We start from the raw sequence: 25,821 nt of genomic DNA, 5'->3' as shown, positions 1-25,821 counted from the left end.
TTGAGAGGCGGAATTATCTACTGACATTATGGGTATTTATTTATCTGAGCATCGTTACACCTTACAAGCCGCTTTGACATGGACGTAGTGAGATCTGTTTTCGGGTCTCTTTTTCTATATGGTAGTCTAGGAGTCTTGCCTAATTAGATATGCCAAGAGACCTGCCACAACGAACTATATGTTTTCTTGATCTTCATGTGATTATACTGTGTAATGAGAAAGGATTTAGTGGTAAAACTGTTCTACATATCAGTCGATTTTCAGTGAGCTAAAGTTAGAATCATTTTTTTTTTAATATTTTCAGAATTTTAGACGAAAGCAACTTTACCTGATGGTCTTTTGTCTGTCTCTTTTTTCAGGCACCAGGTTCTGGATGCATCTAATTTCTGATTTTTAATTTACATTTATTTTTATTTTGATGATTCCATGCACATGTTACGATAATTTCCTTCCAGAAAATTGCATTGGCCTGGATGCTTGAGAAGGAAAACAGCATACTTTGTTGTGGTGGAATTTTGGCTGATGATCAGGTTACTAGCTTGTAACAGTGTCAACCTCTTATTCAGTACGTAGCACCATATGATTTTTCTTACATTGATGTATCTCTCTTTCACAGGGATTGGGTAAAACTGTTTCTGTTATTGCACTTATACAGATGCAGAAATCGTTATTGAAACCAAAATTGGCAGATTCTTGTGTTTTAAAAGTTGAAATCTTGGATTTAGATTATGACATTGATAATGAGACATAATAAGGTGAGTAGCTCAAGTTGTGCACAAGAGTTTCACAGTCGGAAGCCTCCAGCAGGCTCATTGATTGTGTGTCCAGGAAGTGTGCTTCAGCAGTGGGCCCGAGAGTTGGATGAGAAAGTTGCAGATGAAGCTAAACTTGAAGTTCTAATCTATCATGGTTTAAACAGAACCCATGATCCTGATGAACTAGCAAAATATGATGTGGTTTTAACTTTTAACAACATATTCCATTGTGGCAAGAGAGGTCCCAGCCAAACCTTTTCATGATGATGATGATCCAGAATTTGGTAATAAGAGAAAGAAGCGTAGAAAAGTTTTTGAGGGCACTCTTGCAAAAGTGAATTGGTTGAGGGTGATATTAGATGAAGCTTGTACAATAAAAAATTGGAATCCCGGGGTTGCAAAATAGTGTTGTGGTCTTAAGGCAAAAAAGAGATGGTGCTTATCTGGAACACAGTTGATGAAGTGTTCAGCTATTTTAGATTCCTGAAATGTGAACCATATTCAAACTACAAATGTTTTGCAATCAAATAAAGATTTCAATAATATACAGCAGCTCAATAATAGGTTATAGTAAACTTGAAGCTGTGCTAAAGACAATAATGCTTCGCCGGACAAAAGGTGATTTTGTGTGTCTTCTTGCCTCTCTTGAAGCTTAGTGAATGTGTATTAGCATCCTGCACAATTGCTAACTGTTCTTAATGGGAACGATTTGTTTGCTGAACTTAGAAATCGTTTGAGTAGTGGTTCTTTCATCTTTGGTTGCCTTGATATGGTGTTTGGTAATAGATATATCTTTATCAATTACGATCGAAGGATGAGCGTTTGGACCGAATACCCGACCGGAGCGGACCGAATAAGCTATCTGGTTCGGTTCTCGGGTATGTATTTTACGCTTATTCGGTTCTCGGGTATTTCGGTTCGGGTACCCGAATAGCTGCTTAATCGGTTTTAAAGGAACCAAACCGAATTAGGAAAGAATAAGCTATCCGGTTCGGTTTATGTATTTTAGGTTTATTCATATTTTAGTTTGGGTGTTTAATGTTTAATGTTTAATGTTCATCTTATATACTTATAAATAATTTTTTGGATGTTTAGTGTTTTGGTGCTGTTTGGTTCACAAAATGTTTCTAAAGGAATTGGAATTGGACTTCGAAAAGGAATCTGTCATGAATTTGAATCCAATTCCATATACTGTTTGGTTGGTTGGCAGGAAACAGAATGAGAATCCATGTAAAATGACAGAATTGCCCTTTTAAATATGTTTTGCTTAATTTTACTTTGATTTCTATCTTACATGTAACGATATATTATATAAACTATAAAAATAGTAAATTTTCATTTTACTAATTGAGCATTTATGTCTGACGATGGTAGGTGGTGGTGGTGGTTAGTAGTGGCGGTGATGATGGTGGGGTGGTGGGTGGGGGTGGTGGTGGCGGTAGTAGGTAGTGGTGGCGGTAGCGGTAGGGTGGATGGTGGTGGTGATGGTGGTAGCGGTGGCGGTGGCGGTAGCTAGAGTAGGTGGTGTTGATGGTGGCAGGTGATGGTAGCAGTAGGTGGTAGTAGTGGCGGTGACGGTAAGTAGTTGGTAGTGGCAATGATGATGGCGGTAGCGGTGGTAGGTGGTGAGTGGTGGTGGCGGTGGTTGGTGGTGTTGGCGGTTACGGTAGGTGGTGGTAGTGGTAGTGGTAGTGGCGGTGTCGGTGGTAGGTGGTGGTGGGCAGTGGAGGAGGTGGTGGTGATGGCGGTGGTGGTGGTGGTGGTGGTGGTGGCGGCGGTAGGTAGTGGTGGAGGCAGTGGTAGGTGGTGGCGGTGGTGGTAGGTAGTGGTGGCGGTGGTGGTAAGTGATGGTGGTACATGTTATGTTGTGAAATAAAACAAGGGTAATAAGGTAAAATGTCACTTTCGTTCCTATGATGGAATGAATTCCATCATCTTTTTGAAGGAAAGTGTTTTCCCTTATTTGATGGAAAGTTTTTGTCATTTAGGATTCTAATTCTATCACACAAAATTGAACCAAACACTGAAATGTGGTAGAATTGGAATCTTTTTCCTCTGAATTTCATTCCATTCTAGCAAACCAAACGCACCCTTAGTGTTTAATATATTGTTTTCATAACTATATCTTAAGATTTGGATGCATATATTTTCTAGTTATATATAATAAATCGTGATTATTTATTTTATAAATGAATTATATGAGTTAGCATTTAACCGTAGCATCATAACATGTTAAAAAGATAAAATAAAAATATTATTGTAAAACTTGTTAAACCCAACAATGGAATTAGTTTAATACATCTGAAAATATATCTTATTATATATCTAATACCTTAAATAATTACAAAAACAGCCCTCTAAGTTTAAAAAAAGTACCAAACAATATAGTTTATTCAATTCTTTTCGGTTCTATTCGGTTGTTAATCATATTGTAAATGTTATTCCGGTAATAACCGAACCGGACCGATTAATACCCGAACCAAAATGGACCCGTATTGGTTTAATTGGTCCGGTTTTCGGTTCCTCCAATTAGTCTTGTTTGGTTTTCGGTTTATTCTGGTCTGGTTTGGCCCGAATAACATCGCTATTACGACCCATTTGTGGTGGTATATTGTAGTGTGCTTTATTTCAGTCGGCTATATGCTATTTTCAATAATCTTGTTGAATTTGCATGATGGTGATGAATATTGGTTTCTTTGGCACAGGAGCTTTGGTTGATGGTAAGCCTATAATTGACTTACCTCCAAAAACAATAGAATTGACGACTGTCGATTTCTCAACTCAGGAACGGGATTTCTATATTAAAATAGAAGATGAATTACGCTCACAATTCATGGAAGTTACTTTTGTTTTGTCAAGTGTAATCAGTCTTTCATTCTTAACCATTTTATGTGCTTTCTATAACTAAATTTCTCAAGCATCTAGTCATTTTCCATGACACCAACATGACATCTGCAAATGTTTTTTTTTCTTTAAATTTATTTCTTTATTTTTTTATTTCATGGGAAAGATACAGGAAGAAAAGGTCAGAAGTGGAATGAATCTTGTTTACTTAGCTTAATTACTTCTTAACTGGTCTCTTGCAGGCATAGTATGCTGATAAAAGTGTGATACAAAATTACGAAAATATCCTCTGGATGCTTCAGCGGCTTTGCCAAGCTTGTGACCATCCGTTGCTGGATAAGGGATTTAGTTCAGAATCAATCAATCAATCCAGCTTCTACAAATATGGCAAAGAATCTTCCCAAGGATACGCAATTAAGCCAATTTGTTGAATCACTTGGAAACATCAAATACATGTTTTTGTTGCAAATTCTAACTTGTGAACACCACCTTTAATTTGAAGAGAATATACTTAATCTGATTCATGTTGGTTAAATTTGCTTCTTATGATTGATAGTTTAATGCTTTGACAGAATCCACCTGAGGATGCGGTTGTTACTACATGCGGACATGTTTTCTGCCACCAATGTGTATCTGAGTATTTAACTATTTATCAGAGGGTAACAATACATGCCCTTCACCTACTTGGGAAAGCCAGATTGGTGGTGACGTTGTATTTAGCAAAGTTACCTTAGATAGTTGTATATCTGATGCTGATCTAAGTTCGTCTAAAACTGATGACACATCAGTTTTTGAGAATATGATTATATTTCTTCCAAGATCAGAGCTGTTAGGAACCGGACCGGGTACACACAGCGGAAACACACTATCACACACACACAAACTCACGAGAAAATAAAGCAATAAAGAACACAAGGATTTTACGTGGTTCGGATTCGATGCAAATCCTACATCCACGGGCTGCAACTAGAGAATTTTATTAAAACTCACAAGATTACAATTGGCTTGACACTCTACACTTGATGTTCTCTCAAGTTTTTGCACACCAAATATGCAAAACATACATGCATATATATAGGTGAATGTTTGCCATGTGAAAACAGAAAGAGTTGTAACCAATTTAAAGTCTACCAACTTCAAGTTTGAACATGTTGAATGCACCACTTATTTTCCAACTTTCAGTTTGAATTTGATTCTTTTATTTCACATGCATAGCCACATGTTTTCAACCTTTCATATTTTACCTAACAATCTCCCACTTGAAAGTTTGAACAACATGGTCCGTCTCTGTCATCCAACTCCAGTAATCTTAAAACAACCAAGTCTTCCAAGCCTCCAATTCCTAAGAACAAGCTAAACTTAGTCCTATTTCTCTAATTGCAGCCGCCCCTCATCTTCAAGTACTAGAAGGGCCAGTTGAAGCTCCCACTAGCTCCAACTCAGTCGTGGCTAATCCCACCACCGACTCATCCTCTGTCTCAACCGGTTTGGACACTCCACCAGATCCAGAGATACACCGAGGACCACTAACACTCTCCAAACTTTGCAAACTTCCAACAAGAGAGAATTTTCCAGTCTTAGTCTTCAAAACCCAACGGCTCTTTGTAACTGTACCCGGAACACACCCCGTGCTCCCACTGTCACAGAATCCCCTGAATGGTTTAGAATTTCCGACTCGTTCAGCTAACATCCCCTTGGCTCCAGAATTCATGTTTGCAAAATGAACTCTCTTAGCAGTAGATTTAGCGAACCAGATTTTGTTTTGCTTAATCGGGATGGTCATACTTCCCTCAGCAGGTACCTCAACCATATACAATGACCCACGCTTCATACCTTGAGCAATCACCGAATTACCATTGACCACCATCCATTTACCACCACCAAACCTTACTTCCAGTCCTTGTTTATCCAGCTGACCAACAGAAATCAATTTTTTCTTCAGCTCCGGAATAACCCTGACATTCTTCAGGCTCCATGTAGTTCCCAATGAAGTAACTAGATCAATATCTCCCATGCCCGTTACTTGAAGCATCTCGTCATTTGCTAACCGTACCTTTCCAAAATCTCCTTTTTTTAGATTCACCATCGTTTCCCCGTTGTCCATGGCGTGAAACGAAGCCCCTGAATCCATGACCCAAGAGTCCACAGAACTTTCCATATTGAGTATCAGTGCATCATCCTCAGACACACTCTCAGCACCAGCAATGTTTAATTCTTTCTTTGGACATTGACTCTTAACATGTCCCACCTCTTGGCAGTTCCAGCATTTCACATTCTTCAAAGTTCTAGAAGAACTTTTTCCCCGACTCCCACTGCTCCTGCTATTCCCTCTACCTCTTCCGACATTTAATAAATCAGAAGAAGAAGATCCACCTTGATTCTTGCGTCTGATATCTTCGCCAAGAACCAAATCTCTAACCCCTTTAAAAGTCATACCACTGGTCCCCACGGAACTCGTAACAGCAGTAACTGTTCCGGACCAGCTATCAGGTAGAGAAGCTAGTAGCAGCGAAGCTTGAGTCTCATTATCAAATTTAACTCCCACAGATGATAATCTGGACAGAATTGAATTTAGATTGTTAATGTGAACCGTAACTGAGCCTTCCTCATTCATCCTTGTAGTGAACAACTCCTTCATCAAGAACACCTTGTTAGCCGCCGATGGTTTCTCATACATATTTGACAGAGCCTCTATCATACCACGCGTCGTGGTTTCATTCATGATGTTGAAAGCAACGCTCTTCGTCAATGACAATGTAATAACCGCCTTGGCTTTCTTGTCCTTTGAGTTCCACGCATCTTCAGCAGCTTTTTCCATTTTCTCCGGTTTGTCTCCGAGTACCACGTCCAAGTCTTTCTGACATAGTAATGCTTCTAATTGCATTTTCCACCAGCTAAAATCAGAACCATTGAACTTCTCGATTACCACCTTGTCTTCAGCCATTATGACAAACAAGATACAAATCAGGTACACTCGTGCGTGATAAAAAAAACGATCGTACCCTCCAAACCTCGCTAATCTGGCTCTGATACCAGTTGTTAGGAACCGGACCGGGTACACGCAGCGGAAACACACTATCACACACACACAAACTCACGAGAAAATAAAGCAATAAAGAACACAAGGATTTTACGTGGTTCGGATTCGGTGCAAATCCTACATCCACGGGCTGCAACTAGAGAATTTTATTAAAACTCACAAGATTACAATTGGCTTGACACTCTACACTTGATGTTCTCTCAAGTTTTTGCACACCAAATATGCAAAACATACATGCATATATATAGGTGAATGTTTGTCATGTGAAAACAGAAAGAGTTGTAACCAATTTAAAGTCTACCAACTTCAAGTTTGAACATGTTGAATGCACCACTTATTTTCCAACTTTCAGTTTGAATTTGATTCTTTTATTTCACATGCATAGCCACATGTTTTCAACCTTTCATATTTTACCTAACAAGAGCCACTTTGGAGATCATTCGATCTCATTGCAGATCAAATAATTCTAGTTCAGGTGTTGGTGATCTGGGGTGCTCATGCTCATCATCTTCGCAATCTGAAGGACCAATAAAAGCGATTATATTCTCTCAGTGGACAAGAATGTTGGACATGGTTGAAGTTTCACTGAAGCAGCTTTGCATACAATACCAGAGAGTTGATCATTCAATGTCTGTAGTCTCCTGGGACAAGGCTGTCAAAGAATTTAACTCAGACCCTCAGGTTGACCTGCTACATTCTAGTTAACTTAATTGTATTAAAATATATACTCTTTTCATTCTATAATCTGTAACTTTTAATGGAATAAAGGTGGTTATTATGCTGATGTCATTGAAAGCTGAGATTGTTGATCTGAACATGGTTGCAGCATCTCATTTTATTCTTGTAGATGTTTGGTGGAATTAATCCAGGTATTAAAGATGAAGCTTTTTACCTAGCTCAAAGGATGGGACACACTCGTCCTGTCACAGTGTTGAGAATAACCATCAAGGACACGGTTGAAGACAGGATTCTTGCACTCCAGGTATGAATATGATTGATAGATCTCCATATACTATGTGTTAAAAAAATTCTGATTATATTAGTTTTCTAATTAATTGGTTTAACTCATGTGATGGTTGGTGATTTATTTATATATGCAATGCAGGAAGAAAAGAGGAAATTACATGCTTCAACTTTTTGTGAAGATCGAAGTGGAATCTCAATGGCTCGTTAACTAACTTTCTCAATCATCTGCCAACAAAATGGTCACTGGTTTTTGGCAATAATTACAAAATGTGGATTTTTGTATTTTGTGTAAATATACTAGCTGTTGATGCATTATCATACCAAAACAGGCAAAACTTAGTCAGTCTGCTTTCTTTTTGCTCGTTTAGTAACTAACTGTCTGCACCAAATCTTATTAAAATGCACCTGCTCAGACCACTAGATAGGATGTGATGTCTTGTATTACTGTCTATAAAAATATAGTTGTTGCGTCTTTGGAATTTTTAAAAGCAATACAAGTTTATGCAAAACTAAAAAAAGTAAACACCATTCACGGATGTCACCCTGGCAAAGAGTGATTTTCAGGCTTGAACCTGTAATCATATTTGTGGCTTATTGACTTATTCCCTCCTTTCCACTAGGACAATCATTCATGTTGGGAGAAATATTAAACTAACACTCAAGTTTAAAACAAGAAGAATACTACATACTACATGCACTAATACTTCTTAGCTAGATTCTCAGCATTCCGGCCCTCCAGTGAAACCCCAGGAAATATAACCTGTACATGAATAACACCAATAACACGATTAGATTACCAGCAAAAATCTTAACAAGTTGTAGAATATACTCAAAATGCAATCCAACTACTGCATGTAGCTAAGTATAATCATTTTAAACAAATTTTGTGTGAGGCTACGTCACCCTTTTGCATTATACAATGGAAGAGAGTTTTAGCTTACATCAAGATCCTTCTGCATAGTTTTGTCCCTCCTCATCTTGTTTCTTGGAAGCTTTTTTCCAGTCATTGCAAGATAATCTTCTTCAATCTCTTCTCTAGTAAGCGTGATCAATAATTTTGGTTTCTCGTTTTCTGGATCCTCACACATCTTGTTCTTAGAAACCGAGTTTTCACCTTCTGAAGGGACCTTAGAAGAGGAACCCTTGGATCCATGGTTACCAGCCGGATTAGGCTCCTTTAGTTTGGCTGGTTTAGACTTAATATCAACCTCAGTGGGTGTGGAGCTGCTGTTGTGCTTCATGAACCGAGGTTGCTCAGAGACAGGTGGTGTTCTCATGGGTGCACCCCTTGGGAGCCGTTGGTTTCTCTCCTTACTAGGCCACTTCAATTCATCTGGCATGTTAAAGTAATGTAACTTCTTGTTAAAGCTTGAGGTAGGCATTTTGTTCTAAAAACATGAAAAGTAGAATCAAGATACAAACAATACAATGGAAAGTGTTATAAAATAAAGACAACCCGATTGGCGATTTTAAGTTGAGATAAATGTGACAGGAATCATGCATATTCATATGCGCGATTGTTACTCACAAATGCCCGTGTCACATGTAGCGACCCCCTCTTGTCATTTCATTCATATAACGGGCAAAAAACAAGCGTTACTCGTGGGAACCAGCAAAAAAGCATGCTCCATTCATAATTCCAACTCATAGTCATTAGAATTGAATTTGAAGTGGCGCGGATCATATGCCATATAAAGCCAAGAGTCGAGAAAGTTGTTTGTTTGATAAGAACATGATGCGACTCAGAACGTTTTTAATTCATAATTATATGTGTAAGTATTGCTAGATATCAATGTGATTCCTTTTAGAAAAAACTTATTTTTGAAGATATTTTGTGTGTATATATATGGAGTCAAATTAAATTATAACGGATATGATTAAATGGAAATGATTTAGATAAAATCACTTTTTTCGAGTGTTAGGTGCATGTTGTGCACCTATTTTGCACATGTATTCTTGTCTTTCCATTGCATTTTACTTCCTAATTCTTGCATTTAATTCACTATTTGGGCATTCAGAATGCCTGGTATTTCACTGTCTTTTGATTTATTTTGCATGCATTATGGAGCACGGAACATTGGAGTTATGGATGCGAGCATGGAGCTTGGAGCATGAAGAGAAGATGTGCCGGTTGTGTAGCGGAAGAGAACTTAAAAACACAACCCGAGTCTTCATCATAGCAAATGACCACATTTGAAGCTAAGTCTGTATCACACTGACACAAGTCATGTTTGTCCTTTTCATCTTATATTTGACCGACATGACTCAGGGTGAAGCTAGACCGGAGCCGGAGCCAAGTTTAAAGACTTCTTGGAGTTTTAGCAAAAAGCACGACCATGCTGAAAACACATGGTCATACTAAAAACATATAGTCAAAACACATGACCATGCTAAAACACATGGTCAAAATGCATGGCCATGCTAAACACATGGTCTTATGGAAAGCAAGCGATCAATTATTTGTGGGGCTAAATAGGAGGAAATCACCATTTTTCAGATATAGACGTTTCTAGAGCTACAAGGGAGATTTGGGCAATTCTTTGAGGTTTTTGAGGAGACCAAATCATTGCAAACACTTTTGATTTCCATTTGTAAGCATTAACATTTCAATTTCATCTCTTTGTCTAATTTGTTCTTAGCCATGTGTGGCTAAGAAACCCTAATTTCTAGTTCTTGTTCAAAACATGTTGATTGCTTGACTTGAAGCATACGACTTGATATTTGATTTATGATTCTATTCTAGTGATTATGTTCTTGTTTAAACTAGAATCCTTGAATTTGATTTATGTTTGACTGGCCACTTATATGACTTGAATTCTTGTGTAGTTAATTAATTTTTAGGGTACCTAATCGTTCTATAAAGTTAATGATTGGTAACAAACAATAGGTTTTTTTTTATTGTTAAACATATATCACATGTTTTCACATTTCCGAGCGTATGAGAAGAAATGAACATTGTTGGGAAGTTTGTACAAAACTTAATGCAACTTTTCAATACAATCAAAGAATGTGTTTAGGTTGAATTAATAAGGCTAGGTCTTATCAAAGAGCGTGTTTTGGTTTGATAATTTGGCAAGCGAGAGGTATTAAAGAGTTTTAATATCTTTTAGTACCAACTTAGAATAGCAATCGTGAATTACATCAAGTCATAATTAAGTTAAACAACAACATTGAGAACTAGAACTAAAACCATTTCAACAGCTTGCTTACGAATCTATTTAGTTTTCTGCATGTTTTCAAAGTAGATTGTTATTTACATTTTTATTCATATTTTGCATATAAACCCCCCTTTTGTGACTAAAGTACCTCGTGCAAAGAGGTATAGAATTTTGACCCGTGTCTGTGAGGATTGACCCTGTTTGCCTTGTACTACTTTTTAGTGCATTGAAGCAATGTATTTGGAGTCCATAATACCCCTATCATTTGTTGGGTTTGACACACCTAACAACGAGCATGTTAATAGAGAAGACGGTCTAAAAACATTTGTGGAAAGGATTTGTTAATACGACTTTGTACATCCCACATAATCAACAAAAAATTTATCAGAGCTTTGGCATAGACACAAACCCAAGCAAACCATTGGTTAGTCCAAAGTTCTTCCATTTTTTTGATATTTTTTTGAATGCTTGGATTTTATAAGTTAACAAGAAGTTAGAATAGAAAAGGAACAAACAATTACTATGAGATAGCCAACATTAGGCTTTATAACCAAGAAACCTAACTAACTTTAAGTTTGTTATTTTTATGAGACCACGAAAAAGATTGTGAAACAATTCTATAAAAAAAGGAATCCTTGTGATAAGTTTGAAAGTCGAGGACCTTTTTATTCCTAAGATTGCAGATAACCCACAGTGGCATCAACATAACCACATGAAAAGCCAAGCGCCTCACAGTAGTCAAAGTCAAAGAATCCACCCACGAGACCAATTTAGTGACGATCCCACTATTAGAAACCACAATATCCAACCAACGGGGACCATATATGTGTCGCAACCTTGCAAGTAACAAATAAATGATCATTGTTCTCAGACTAATTGTAATGCACGTCACTGAAACCAAATCAAGAACCCTATACTTCAAATTGCATCTAGTTAATACCTTATTCAAAAAAATCGATGTTTTCTAGGAGATATCTATTCCACCTTAGAGAATCATTTCCATCTTCTAAAGTCACGCCATCAATAAAAATGTCTAGTAGAACTTACAATAAAACTTTCCGAATAATCAAGATCCCAAACCCATTTGTTGATTGATCCACGGGAACAAAAAAACTAATAAAGTGGGTTAAAGACTTAAAGTCAAGAATTGGGAAGCTTTGCTCCCCCAACTTAATAGTGTTGGTTCCAATTTCAACCTTTACTAGGCCTCTGATCTGTAATAAAACAGTTTTTATCTCATTCCAACAAAAATAGTCTCAGAAACCGATTATAATCTCCAATCCAAACTTTTTTTTTTCCAAAATAAAGTCAGAGAATGTAACATCTCAAAAATCACAGCAAATTTAAACTTTTCAAAACAACACATTTATTGAAAGAAATGTTTAGATAACCATTGTTTTCAAAAAATTATTAAAACAGAGCTTCCCAAGATCAACAACATAAAAATCAGGATGTATACGGTCACGCCTTCACCTTTACACGGTCCTATGAAGTACCTGAAACAAAACTAAAACTGTAAGCCAACGCTTAGTGAGTTCCCCCAAAGTACCACCACATAAACATAACAAACAACAACATGCAAACATGAGCAGCCAGCCTGACTGGACTGCCTCACAGGGCCTACAACCTATATGGACCGCTCCACGAGCAGCTGATCTGACTGGACCGCCTTGCAGGGCCTACAGCCCATCCGAACCGCTCTACAGGATGCCGACCTGACTGGACCGCCTCGAAGGTCCTACAGCCTGTCTGGTCGTCCCCGGATGTCTTGGCCTACAACACAAAGCAGGACCCCCACAACCCAAATCAACATGTCGACATATGAAACAAACAAACATGAACACAAAGACGGCAATTACAGATAATCATACGGATCTAACATCATAACAACATACGACAACCAGGATATCAATTCAATGGGATGGCCTTGGTGCCTTCAACCCGTAAGTACAGTGAGGAAAACTCACCTCACAGTTTGACGAATATCTGATCAATACTTTGCTCCTAAATACCGGCTCAACCCAAATCCTAAATGTCAAAACATTTCCATTCTAAATTAATAACAATTCCCCACAAATATCCTTGGTCAAAACTGGTCAAAGTCAACCGAGTCAACACAGCCAAATCAACTCAGCCGAGTCGACTCAGGCTTCGTACGCAGGGCGTACAAGCTGTCTGAGGCATCGAGGCCAGATCTGCGTACGCCCAGCGTACGCAGCATTCCCACATCTTAACCTATCAAGCACTTATTTCTTCGACTTAACACGTCCAATTGCAGATCCCAGGCTAAAATACCATCAAGAGTCATAAAGTTTCCAACTTTATGACTTTGCATGTTCATTAAGTGCTTAAAACACAAAATCTCAACATCTTAATGCATTAAGACCTTCTATAGCATGCATGGAGTAAAACTAAGCATCAAGACCACATTTTTATAACTTAAGACCCCCCATAAGGTCTGAAAGGACGAATTATTGATCAAGAACATGCCATGCTTAAGAATTACCATATTTGGGACCAAAAGTGCCCTAAAGGAATAAATGGATAAATCTACAAGATGGAGTGATCAAGTTGTGAACATTTTACCTCCTGGAGGTTGCTAGCAAGTGTGGAATCCCATATCTAAGTTGCTTCCAAGCTTCAAGGTCCTTGCACCAACTTCTCCTTCTTCAAAAACACCAAAAAGCCACACAAATGAGCTCAAAACACTCTTTCTCACTTAGGGTTTGCTAGAGGGTCGAAATCTCAGATGGGGGCTGATAAAAGAATGATAAATGAGGCTATAATGGTGTTTATATATGGACCAAACCCTAAAATTTAGGGTTTGAACTTCCTCCACATACGCCCTGCATACGAGGTATATGCCCAACATACTAGGGTCTGTCCTAGTATGCTTAGCATACACAACATACGCCCAACGTACTACCCCAATGCCTAAAATTACCAAAATGCCATTATGGGCCATTTTGTACTCTTTCATATACTCAGGTACTAAAATGCAATATTTATTCATACATAGGGTTAAAATTGAAATTACCTCAACAACGGGATGTTATAAAGAACCATCACCAATTCGTTTCCTTAGATGAGAGTGAAGAATAATATGATTTATGGAATAAAGTATTTTACAACATACCCCATTTGATTGTATCTCTTCTACAATCGAACCAAGACCACCACCACAATGTATAGCTTTAATAACCTCATCTCATAGGGAGTTAAAATCATTAACAATCTACAATCGAACAAAGACCACCATTATCTCCATTTTTGATAGGGAAAATTGCAAAAAAGTCATTATATTACCACAAAATTTCAAATTTGACACTGAGTTATTTTTTTCGCAATTATGTTACTATATTTACATATTTGTTGCAATATCAACCAAATGACCGATTCTACCTGTTCTCCTGGTACAGTCACACCTTCGCCTTCCCATGATGACCAATAATACCTGAAACAATAAACAACTGAGTAAGAACAAATCTTAGTGAGTTTCCCCCAAAATACCCCATACGATAAACATACAAGCATGCATAACGACCGCTTTTCAGGCCTTCGGCCTGACTGGACCGCTCGCAAGCCGTCAGTCTATCCGGGGCGGAATACCAGGGTTTGTTGGCCTACCGCCTCAACCCAACTGTTCCTCCCGATCCCCCGTGCCTTTGGCTTACAGCCAGCCCACACCGGGTTTCTTGGCCTATATCACAAAGCAGGACTGCCTCAACCCACTACTACCATATGTCGACATATAAACAATCAAGGATCAAGTAGGCACATAATACATGCAAACAACAATCATACAACTCGCTACCGCCTACTAGTCCTCACACCACACACTCTCTCACTACCAGCTATCCTCCATGAAATGTGTAACCATAAGTATCCAGAGGTGAGATATCCACCCAAATAGATGATCCTACTCTAGAGACACAACCAAACAAGGAACAGACAAGAAAGCCTAGATCAAGAGTTCTCAAGCTATCCTACATGACCCATACAGTCCTTAGTGCACTCCAAAATTATACCTTTATTTAAGGGATCAGTTTTTATTTATCTATTAAAACTCTATTCTACCATTTTATCATCAACCGACGCTACAACCACTTCTTCATCTTCCATATTCGTTTTCAATTATCTTCATCTATATCTCTGTTGTGGGCCACCATCGTCTTCAAGCCGACCACCCTCCTCTGACAGAAACGTTTCCGGCAACCTCTGTGATTCTGACGATATTATCCTCTAGCAACCACGTTTCCTGTGGCCACTATCGGATCCTTCATCGGTATTTTCGAAACCAACGACGTTTCGGCAACCAGTTTTGACGGCAAGTCCCTCCTACACTCACGTCTTCATTATCTGGTAAACAATATAGATGAAATTAAATAATTTTTTTTATAAGTCATCCATTCATCTGTAATCGTATTTTGCAAAATGTGGACCATGAATTCTTAGACCATCTATATCTCGAATCACATAGATACATATATTCTACCTATATATTTATTTATAGTTGTTATTGTGTTTTGATTTTGTTTTCAAATATTGATTATATTTTCTAATTATTTGATTATTTTCTGATTGCATTCTCAAGTTATGTTTTGATTCTCAAATATTGACTTGTTTTATGATAATGCATAACAAGTATTTGTTGAAATGTCTGAAAGATAATCTAAAGAATCTAACCTTGTGGTATGCATTCTGTCATAATTACTAGCAACAAATGTTTTATGTTATATTTATATTCTCATAGAATGAACATGTTTTTTCATTGCAATTTTAGGATTACATTCTATTAGTTTTATTCTGATCAAATTTACATACAAAGGTTCAATATCTATCACATTCTATCATAATGGTTGTATTGTGTACGTAAGAATAAATTAAACTTCTTTATTGTCTACCATATTCTATCAAAATTTATAGTTTTATTCTTTTAGAATGCACAAAATTTAGAATGATCATGGTGAATGTATAGAATGTTACTCTTACATCTTCGATTTCATGGCAATTATTCTCATCGAATACTCGATTTTAAGGAAGTTATTCTTAAAGAATGCGTGAAAGGAACATGATGATCAAGTGCTTGAAGGTTGGATGATGGCATGTGGGATGAAGATTAACAATGGTCAATGATCTTCATAAAAGAAAGCATTGGCATAATAATTTACAATATAATGATAAGACTATATATTATAGTATATTCTGGTAGAATATTCAGTTAGAATAATCTACCAATTGTGGTTGTTTGGTTATTAATGAGTGTTTCATTATGATAGAATAGTATATTAAGATTTTTATTTTTTAAAAATGTGATGAAAAAAGTTTAACTTGTATAAAAAAAATTGTTATTCTTAGAAAGTCCATTCAATCAAAAAATGTTGTTATTACGTTTGAAGAATGATATGATCTGATATTCATTCTATAAGAATTTGTATTATGTCATTCAATCAAAACACGTATTCTATAAGAATATGTATTCTGACATTCTCATAGAATATATCATTCTAACAAAATATCATTCTGACAGAATAAATTTGGTTATTATAAAAATACGTTGGAATTAATATTGAATTAGTTTAAAATTTTCAGATTTTTAAAATTAGGAGATCTAATTATCTCTAAATTTCCAAAAATTTCTTTTTTTAAATATAGTTAATTGTCCAAAATATCTTTATGCTGAAATGTATATGATTAAATTGATTGTTTTTAATTAGTTAATAAATATAGAACTCTTAGTTAAATCATCCCACATGATTGGCTCAGAATCAATTTCACACGAACACAATACTTAGTAAAAACAATATAACCTAACCATATATATATATATATATATATATATATATATATAGAGAGAGAGAGAGAGAGAGAGAGAGTTCGAAGAATTTATGGAAAACCTTTCTTTCATGCACATAATGATGGACGTGTGGAGTCAGGTGCATTTAATAAAACGTGTCGTGACACATAAAGGTGTGATATGGCGTCCATGTCACAGTATTATCATGTCATTTATTTTGTAACGCGCTAGATTGATGGTAACCGGTGATTTGATTGATATTACAACAAAACTGAAAATATAGTGTCATAATTGAGAAAAAACACAGCGTCAAAATCGCAATTTTGGTAAACATAGTGACTTTATTGCAATTCGAAAAAATGGTTACCAGGAGAACAAGTAGAACCGATCATTTGGTTGATATTGCAACAAAATTGTAAATATAGTGGGATAACTGCGAAAAAAATAACTCAGTGTCAAATTCGAAATTTTGTGGGAATATAGTGACTTTTTTGCAATTTGTCATTTTTGATATTATTGGGTCTTTATTCTTTTTTATAGTGCCATGGCGCAAAAGCATATATGGTCCGGTATTCCCTTGTTCCCTGTATTGCTTATGTTCTTTATTTCTTGTCTACCAGAAACTAATCGAGCTCTGTTTGATCTCCCAGAAGCGGAAGTTGAATCAGTTGCAGGCTATAATGTAGAATATGCGCGGGATGCGATCCTTAATAGTTCACTGTTGGCGGAAGCCAATGTCCCGGGGTCCCGGGGACTCATTCTGACTGAAACAAGGGGCGGGTCTTTACCAACTTTTCAATCTGCTATTTTAGGGAAGCCAAAAAACGTGAGCGCCTAGCGCAAGCCTGAAAAGGCCCTTTACTAAAAACATAGAAGATAAGGCCGGCTTTCGAGCTGTAGTCTCAGCGAGAATAGGCAGCTTTAGCATCAAGCACATCATCATACCGACAGTCATCCGAACGAGAGTCTCCCATTTGAATTCCCTGAGCAAGCTCTCCTCTTCCACGTTGCTGGAAAGGGATTAGCCGCCTTTGGACAAGGACCCTTGGACCATTTACCCGGCCTCTCTATCCAGCTTTTTTCCTTCGACGACTCTAAGAAATAATGGTCTCGAACATAGGGAAATTCAGATGAAAGCTCCGGTCCTTGAATGAACGACTTAGCCCCTTGCACACTAAGGTGCCTTAGCCTATCCATACACAGCCACACCCAAAGGGGAGCGCCTGCCCAACTATCCGATCTTGTTTTCCCTTTCCGGGTAGATCTTCTCATTCAAAACAATAGGTATCGGCCATAACCAAAGAAATTCTTTTTCAAAGGAGGTAATTCGTTCGCTCCAAACACGACTTGCTTGTAATTTATCCTTCAATCCCAAAAAAGCAAGAATGAATGACTAAACCCGACCCAATTTCCTTATTTTCTTATTCCCGCCAGGCGCTGTTAAGCCCTTCACCTCCTTCTGATGATCATTCCACTTCTTCGCCGCGGGAACATCTCTCTACTTAAAAGAGGGAACGAAGGCCCCGACCAATCATCGTGAAGAGAACCAATAAGAGCCAAGTAATAATCAATGGGAACCGGGTATTTCCATCAATTATGCTAGAGAGTATAGACAACAAAACGAAGTCAACAATATGGATGAACCAATTGTCATAATTAGGCCAAAGATTTTGTAGGAGTAAGGGTTGTTTTTTAAATTCTTTAAAATTTTCTTTGTAGATCTCTTGTAATTTCAATTATTATTTTAATTCTTGTAATTTTATTATAAACTTTCATTTTATAGTTGTTTAAGTATTCTATTTCTAGATTTATGATGCTTAGTACTTTTTATAATTTAAAAAAGTAATAACTAAAAAAAAATGACAAATGCTACGGATTTCGGTGTTCCATGATGTTCATTTAAGATTTCCATAACTTTCAGTAGATGAAATTTAGGTGATCTTTCTTTTTATGCTAATCACTAAAATGACAAAAGAATGTAAGTGTAATAACACTTTTTTAGTATTTATCATAATATAACTATTCACTTTTTGCAAAAATAAAAATAAAATAATCACGGACACACAAAATTTATTGGTCTCAAAGACTCGAACAATATATATTGTGATAATAGACCCCAATGTGGTCACTTTAGTGTAGGGCTGACAAAATTGTACCATGAACAACCAACCAACATATTACCAACCAAACCAAGAAAGTTGGTAGCCAATATAGTTGGTAGCCAACATGTTTGGTTGGTAGTACCCTACCAATTGAGCAATGTTGGTATGGTAATGGTACAAAAGTTAGAATACCATGGTAATACCGTACCAACCAATTCATATATATATATATATATATATATATATATATATATATATATATATATATATATATATATATATATATAAACGAACTCGTATATTTCAACTGCTAATTGTGTTTAGTTTTTACATTTTCAAGAACATTATACAATTCATTTGGTCGCATTAGTCAATAGTTATTAACATGTTAAAGCACAAAATGAAAATGATACTTTAGCGCTAGTTAAATAGAATTCTTTTGTAAACTAAAAGAACTATATAACTATTTTCTATATTAAACATCAAAATTATTGAATGTCTTTGCTTATTTTTAAATTTTAGAATAGAAAATTAAAATAAGTTGGTATATAGAATTACCAATTTGTACCAACCATACTTGTTGGTAGCCAACTATATTGATACCAAGTATATTTGATACGGTACCGGTAGCAATTTTTTGTTACCAATTATAGTTGGTACGGTATACGGTTTAAAGAAAAATGAATTGGTATCGTACTAATTCCACCCCTATTAGTGAACACTCCTTTTTAAACAACCAACCAACCAACCAAATTTTATTACGTCAAGACTAACATGCAGTTGAAGATTACAAGCAATTAAGTGAGGGTTTTTAACCAGTCAACCTACATTTTTTTTTATCTTTTTACATCTAGATAATGGCCAAGAATATGAAGTAGCTCTAATTGCTTCAAAAATCAAATCCTTCCTCAATCTTCTCTCCTTGATGACGAAATCATTCCAATACCAATATAACATCCATAATGTTACTTAGCATGACCATTGAAATCATTCCAATACCAATATAACATCCTCAATCTTCTCTCCTTGAAGACGAAATCATAAATCATGCTTTATTGAAAGCTTTAATTCTTGATTAATTCCCCATATATATCAAAAAGTGAAACAATATCCGTAGAAATTAGATCAAGCATCCATAGCATAAATGCACATAACTTTGAGTGGGACACATTTGTGATTTGTTCCAACTAGTTTACAATTAAACCACATATAAAGTATTATCCAACTTTAATTATAAAAATTGTCAATTTGATGTTTTATTTTGTTGAAAACTTATTTTACGAGGCATTAAAAAAACCAAAAAAAACGATGATTTCTTAATATTTATAAACTTCATCTATATACAACATGAAATAAATTGATTTTGATTTTCTTCTTGAAACATAAACGTTTATCATGCACAATATGGTTATCAAGTTTTACTTGTTTAAAAACCTATCTCAAAAAAGAAAAACAACAAAACTAAGAGAAAAAAAAAGCCTAGATACAAGTTTTTAAAAGGCTAATCACATGACATAGCAACCAAGTTTCATATTCTTCTTCCCATTTTAGGTATCCAAACAATTATCTCTCTGTTATTCATTCAGGTCATTCAATAGTCCTCACTGCTAACATACCAATGGTAAATCACAAAGTTTCAGAAAGCAAAAAAAAAAAGGTAGATATAGTTTAGAAAAAGGATAGATGAGTTGCAATGTGTTTTTTGTAGTAGGTTTGCCTTTTCTCTACTTCTTTTCCAAACTCATTTCCTGAAGATTGAGCAAAAGATTATCAGCATTCAGCATGACTTTGTTGGAAGAAGCAGCCATTGTTGCTGCAATTTCTCTAGCAGCTTCAATCTTTCTCAGAGTGATAAAAGCCGGATTGTTGGCAATTGCTTGACCTATCAGCTGTGCACTTTTCGCCTCTCCCTAATCAATATTCATACAGCAGAAACACAAATTAACCTCATCATCTTTTGGTAACTTTTCAATCCAAATTTACTTTTGTTGTTTTTTTTTTCTCAATGTAATAATAACATGAAATAATACCTGTGCTCTAATAATGGCACTACGCTTGTCTTGTTCAGCCTTTTCCACAACAAATTTGGCTCTTTCAGCTTCTTGTGCAGCCACCTGTTTTGCTTCAATTGCAGCAGTAAACTCCCTTCCAAAAGTCAAACTTGTGATTGACACGTCATCCAATGCCATGTTGAAATGGGAAGCCCTTTCAGTCAGTACTTTCCTTATTTCCCTGCTAACAGCCTATACAATCAACAAATATAAAAAGCATCTTATTAGTGGAGGGGCAATTACGGTATTTACTCTATTTAGTTGTTGCAACAGATTGCTTATAGGACTGACTACCAAAGTCAGTTCATAGCATATACTTTCACTAGTGTGGAAAAATAAAAAGTCCAGTTTAAATTTCCAAGTGTGAAAAAGAATTGTTTTTTTAACATCAAAAATAGACGAGAATTATTTTGATTCCAACAAAAAGATGATAACTACACTCTTTAGGCAAAACTTATGAATAACGCGTTTACATTTACTGATTTACTTTTTATAAAAAAGAAAAGTGGACAACAAAAAGCAGTATGTAACCATACATTTCCTTTTTCAGAAAACCATAAATAGTTTACCAAAATTTTGAAAACAAGAACTATGAGTCTTAAACTTGATTGTTAATGTTTCTATTGTCTAAAAAGATAGACGAAATGCCTATTTGACCTTAATGAATTGAGCTCTAAAACTCAGTTAGATCATAACTTTTATAAAAATGAAAAGTTGCTATATACCTCTCTTTGGGTAATAAGCTGGCTTGCATTGTATTGTGCAACTACAGCTTTCAATGTTTCATGAATAATCGAAGGCAAAACTCTCTCATTGTAGTTTTCACCAAGAGTTCGATAAACTTCAGGTAGTTGATCAGCAACTGGACGAGTAAGGACTCTAAGACCAATTTTCACCTGAACCATAAGATAAAGTTACAAATGATATACTCATATACACACACACACACACATAAAAGAGTTAAAAGATGAACAGATGCATATATCACTTAAGAACTATACCATTTGTAAATCACGGCTACCAGAGGTGCTTTCTACAAGATGGGGTCGTGCACGAACATCATAGATGATAGGCCTTTCAAACCAGGGAATCATGATGTGTGTCCCTTCAGGATAAACCTACAAATCAAACATTTAAGCATTTTGCATGATACAAATAGCTTTTAAAACAAAGTTCCTCATAAAATAGATTATGTAAAGTAAATGAGAAGAACCTTGTCTTTGACACCAACTAGACGATTGAAGACAATAGCACGATGTCCTCCCTCAACATTGTAAAGACTGTTACCTGCTGCATACAATCCAAGACCAACAACAGCTCCTAACTTTAGCAATGCCGAAGCTGCACCAGTATCAGGCATCTTGGGTATCTTAGCTTTGTTGAAATTCATCGTTCCTACCATTCAGATCGCAAAAACAATAAGCGAATCACTTTGAAAAAACAGAAATTAGAATCACCAGTAACTCCAGGGTTTCCAAAACATAATCACAAGCACTTTATAACGAAGAACTCGTTGATAAAGACGATAACACAATCAGATCTGACGCTAAAACTATCTACAGCATTTCACCGTTAGAAACGGAAATTTGAAGTTATAAGAAAAAGTAAAAACAATATAGAATCATAAACACAAACAGAGATGTGTAAAGTAACGAGTGGATGTACGGAAATCGTCAATCAAATAGTTTGATAAGGAAGTAATTAGCCGGAATCGATGAAATGGACCGATTCATCCCAAAAAAATCAGCGAATCACTCACACTTGCAAGCAAGATGATTCACAGAAACGGCTGAATTAAACCTAAGGTAAGAACAAAAGTATGATCAACAATTAGTACCTTTATGAAAGAGGCAAAGAGGAAGGTCGCAGTCGCGGCGGCGGAAGGGTGGAAATAGTGCGTGTTCTAATGGAAGGGGGAAAGGGTTTAAGGGTTAACCCCTAAAGTGTCCTCCAAGTTGCTGCTTTCACCGTGACTCCCACACCTTCGGTGCAAATTTGGTCACACGAATATTGTTTTACTGTTTTCGTGACCTTACATATTACAATTCAAGATTTATGAATATATTGATTCAAATTTCAATGTATTATTAAATTTATTAGTAACAACATATATAATGAAAAATGAATAATCGAATTGATTATCAATTATCAACTGTATATAAACTTGAAATATCAATACGGCTTGTTACCGATAATAGCCAAAATCCAAAACTTAAAAAACAAAATATCAATGTAAGAAAATAACTTAGGGTTTAAATATTGAATATGCATTTAATACTTCAATATATTTTAGTATTCAACGAACTTAACCTTTTGTCTAAAAAACCTCAACTAACTTATGCTTTTGTTCAATTCTCATTAGGGTCAACGGACATTTGTGGGTTAATAACAGAAGGCTTTACCGGATAATGGAAGTCAACGAAGAGGAACTGATGACATGGCTTATTACGTTGAATTAAATATCTCAACTCTGATATTACAGTAGTAAGGATATCGATTACCCTCACAAAACTTAACTAACGAAGAGAAAGAAGCACAAATGGCGAATTAGGGTTCGAGCAAGTAGAAAACGACGAGTATAATCGTTGTGCAACAACCATGTCAAGAGATGGTGACTCCCTTACCATTGATGTCTACTACAATGGTGTTTTTGCTCCTAATCCTTTCGTTTACTTTAATCTTGATAAAGCATTTGTTACAGGGGCAGAGGTACGTAACATGGATTTCAATTCATGACCTACCTTCGAAAATTGATCAAGAATAGATGTCGGGATGTGTATTATTGTCTTAAAAATCGGCCCCTCGTAGATGGGTTGAGGGAGCTCAAACATTAAGATGATTACGTGAGGTTCCTTGATGTTGGGTTTAGTGATGATTGTAAAATCAACATCTACATTGATGACCATCATGAGCCCATATTGGATTGGATTAAAAAAGAGTAAGATGAAGAAAGGGATAGTGGTATTGATACATGTGAAGATGACGTGGACTCGGTATTGTCAGATGATGTATCAGTGGACCATGAAGTTGGTGACGGGTACATTCAGTGGCCGAAATCTATTGATCATTTTTTATCCCAGAAGAATCTTATTTCAGGAGGAGAGGTAGAGGAAGAAGTTGTTGCTAAGTTTAAAAAAAAAAAAGCATCCAATTCATGATCTTAACCAAAAATTGGACACTATGAAGCCTAAATTAGGTATAAAATTCTCTGACCAAAATGAACTTAAACACATGTTAACAAATTATGATGTGTTTAAGGTTTATGCATTGTGGTACGAAAAAAAATGAGTCACGTAAATTGTTAGTGTGGTGCAGTAAAAATGAAAAAGGGAAGTCATATTGCCCTTTTAGACAATGGGTTGCACCCGTGAATAAGGAAAATTTATTTCAGATCAAGTCGCTGATTGATGAACATAATTGTGTTAGACAACAAAAATTGGGGTCCCTTGTCACGTATAGGTGGATTGGCAAAATGTTAATACCTGGCATTTTGGAAAGGCCTCGGTTTATGTACACAAAAATGAAAGAATAAGTTAGGAAAAAACTTTGGTCTCAAGGTAAGTGTTGGGCAATGTAGAAATGCCAAGTACTGTGCACTAGATGAGAATTCAGGCAATTTGGTAAGCCATTATGAAAAACTATGGTGTTATGGTGTTGAGTTATTGAGGACTAATCTTGGTTCAATAGTCAGAATGGAGACAAATCATATGCATGATGCTACACACTATTTCAAAAGGATGTATGTCTGCATGAAGGTTGTCAAGAATGGTGTAACACTCATGGTTCATGTATTTTCCATTTCTACCCTTGGTATGAAATTTTATTGCAAAATTGGTCCCTTAGCTCTTTTAAAAGGGACGCGTGATCTATTGAGTACGCTAGGTGTACTCAAACGTACGCAGGGAGTACATGGTTGGAGGTCAAACCTTAATTTTTAGGGTTTGCACCCTATTTAAGCATCATTATAACCTCAAGACCTTTTCCCTCATCAACCTTCATCCACCAAATCGTCCATTTGCAAACCTTAATCCATTGTATGAGCATTTTGAGCTTGAGAATGCATTTTGGGTGTCCTTGTTAGGAAGAAAAAGGAGGGAAAATCATATTGGAAGCTCAAGACCACTTAGATCTAGAAGTATCTCACCCTCAAGCATCATTTGAAGGTATAAAGCTTGGATCTTGATGTGTTATTTCTTAGATCTTGCTAGTCTAGAGTTTATGTGCATTTTTGGTGCCATAGTTTTGGCCTGATGGAGTATGAGCTTGTAACGCCCCATTTCTGGTATGTAATTTTAATTTAAGTATCTCCATTTCTTAAGGGGTACTCGACGAGTCTGTAGCCCGACTCGTCGAGTAGAAGCGGGATGAGCTCGCGATTTAAGTTGGCAACTCGGCGAGTCCATATGTTGGGACTCGGCGAGTCTGCCTGTCTGGATGAAGCCCTAATTTCAAGGGTTTGTACCCTATTTAAACGTCATTATAGCCTCCAGCACCTTTAGAGCAGTTCCCCTGTAAACCCTAGCCCCCATTGTTGAGCTTGAGTGTGTTTGTGTTAGTTTGGAAGCTTTTGAAGAGAATGAAGGAAAGAAGGTCCATAGAAGAGAAAGGAGATCCAAGAGTTAGCTTCCATCTCTTTCCCATTGAGGTAATAAAGTTATTACCTTGTGTATCCCTCCATTAAACCCTCTTTTATGCTTGTTATGTCTCTCTTGGAGCCTTTTATGATTCAAAACTTGAGATATGGACTCTCCTTTGGATGGAAACCTTAGATCTGGACGTTATTGAACTCCAGGAGCTCATTATAGCCACCTTTATGCAATCATGGCCTTGTTCCAAACCCTAAGTGCTTAGTATTTGATGATTTTGGGTATTTAGCCTTATACTCTTGTGCATGCACGTAAAGTTGGAAACTTTACGTGTAAAACCAGTCCTAGAAGCTCAGATCTATGATTTGGAAGCACTAAAATCAATTGGAATCGACTGTATAGTAATAGCATGCTTGGGACTCGGCGAGTTGTTCTTCAGACTCGACGAGTTGTTCATACGACTCGGCGAGCCACAGATTGGACGTGTTCATATGATGAAGGAGAACTCGACGAGTTGTTCAT

At 36.4% G+C, this 25,821-nt stretch overlaps 1 protein-coding gene and 1 pseudogene across 2 annotated transcripts; one reads left to right on the top strand and one right to left on the bottom strand.

Annotated features, from left to right (window-relative positions):
* Positions 1–213: 213 nt before the first annotated feature.
* On the top strand, positions 214–7,813 carry LOC145104405 (helicase-like transcription factor CHR28; annotated as a pseudogene).
* A 12,359-nt stretch (positions 7,814–20,172) lies between these two features.
* Positions 20,173–22,687, bottom strand: LOC145103999 (prohibitin-1, mitochondrial-like). 2 transcript variants are annotated; one of them, XM_079041282.1, is made up of 6 exons: positions 22,551–22,687; positions 21,927–22,108; positions 21,715–21,831; positions 21,439–21,609; positions 20,693–20,905; positions 20,173–20,572 (listed from the first exon to the last, which is right to left on the bottom strand). In XM_079041282.1, the coding sequence occupies exons 2-6, from the start codon at positions 22,101–22,103 to the stop codon at positions 20,387–20,389; spliced, it is 864 nt and encodes a 287-aa protein (XP_078897408.1). In that variant the 5' UTR covers positions 22,104–22,108; positions 22,551–22,687; the 3' UTR covers positions 20,173–20,386. The 2 variants fall into 2 exon arrangements, with proteins under 2 accessions (XP_078897408.1, XP_078897407.1); XM_079041281.1 differs by lacking the exon at positions 22,551–22,687 and having other exon boundaries at positions 21,927–22,115.
* Positions 22,688–25,821: the final 3,134 nt, after the last annotated feature.

The sequence above is a fragment of the Lactuca virosa genome, chromosome 4, assembly GCF_052849685.1.
Source record: "Lactuca virosa cultivar CGN04683 chromosome 4, Lactuca_virosa_CGN04683_v6, whole genome shotgun sequence".
Lineage (NCBI taxonomy): Eukaryota > Viridiplantae > Streptophyta > Magnoliopsida > Asterales > Asteraceae > Lactuca > Lactuca virosa.
This window is presented reverse-complemented; position numbering and strand designations above follow the sequence as displayed.

What these genes read in the sequence shown, in the direction of transcription:
- LOC145103999 (XM_079041281.1), bottom strand. Translation starts at nt 22,115, where the DNA reads ATGGTAGGAACGATGAATTTCAACAAAGCTAAGATACCCAAGATGCCT. An exon ending in TAGTTGGTGTCAAAGACAAG is followed by an intron (nt 21,832 to 21,926) that starts GTTCTTCTCATT and finishes TTTGATTTGTAG; the next exon opens with GTTTATCCTGAAGGGACACA. An exon ending in AGCTTATTACCCAAAGAGAG is followed by an intron (nt 20,906 to 21,438) that starts GTATATAGCAAC and finishes TTGATTGTATAG; the next exon opens with GCTGTTAGCAGGGAAATAAG.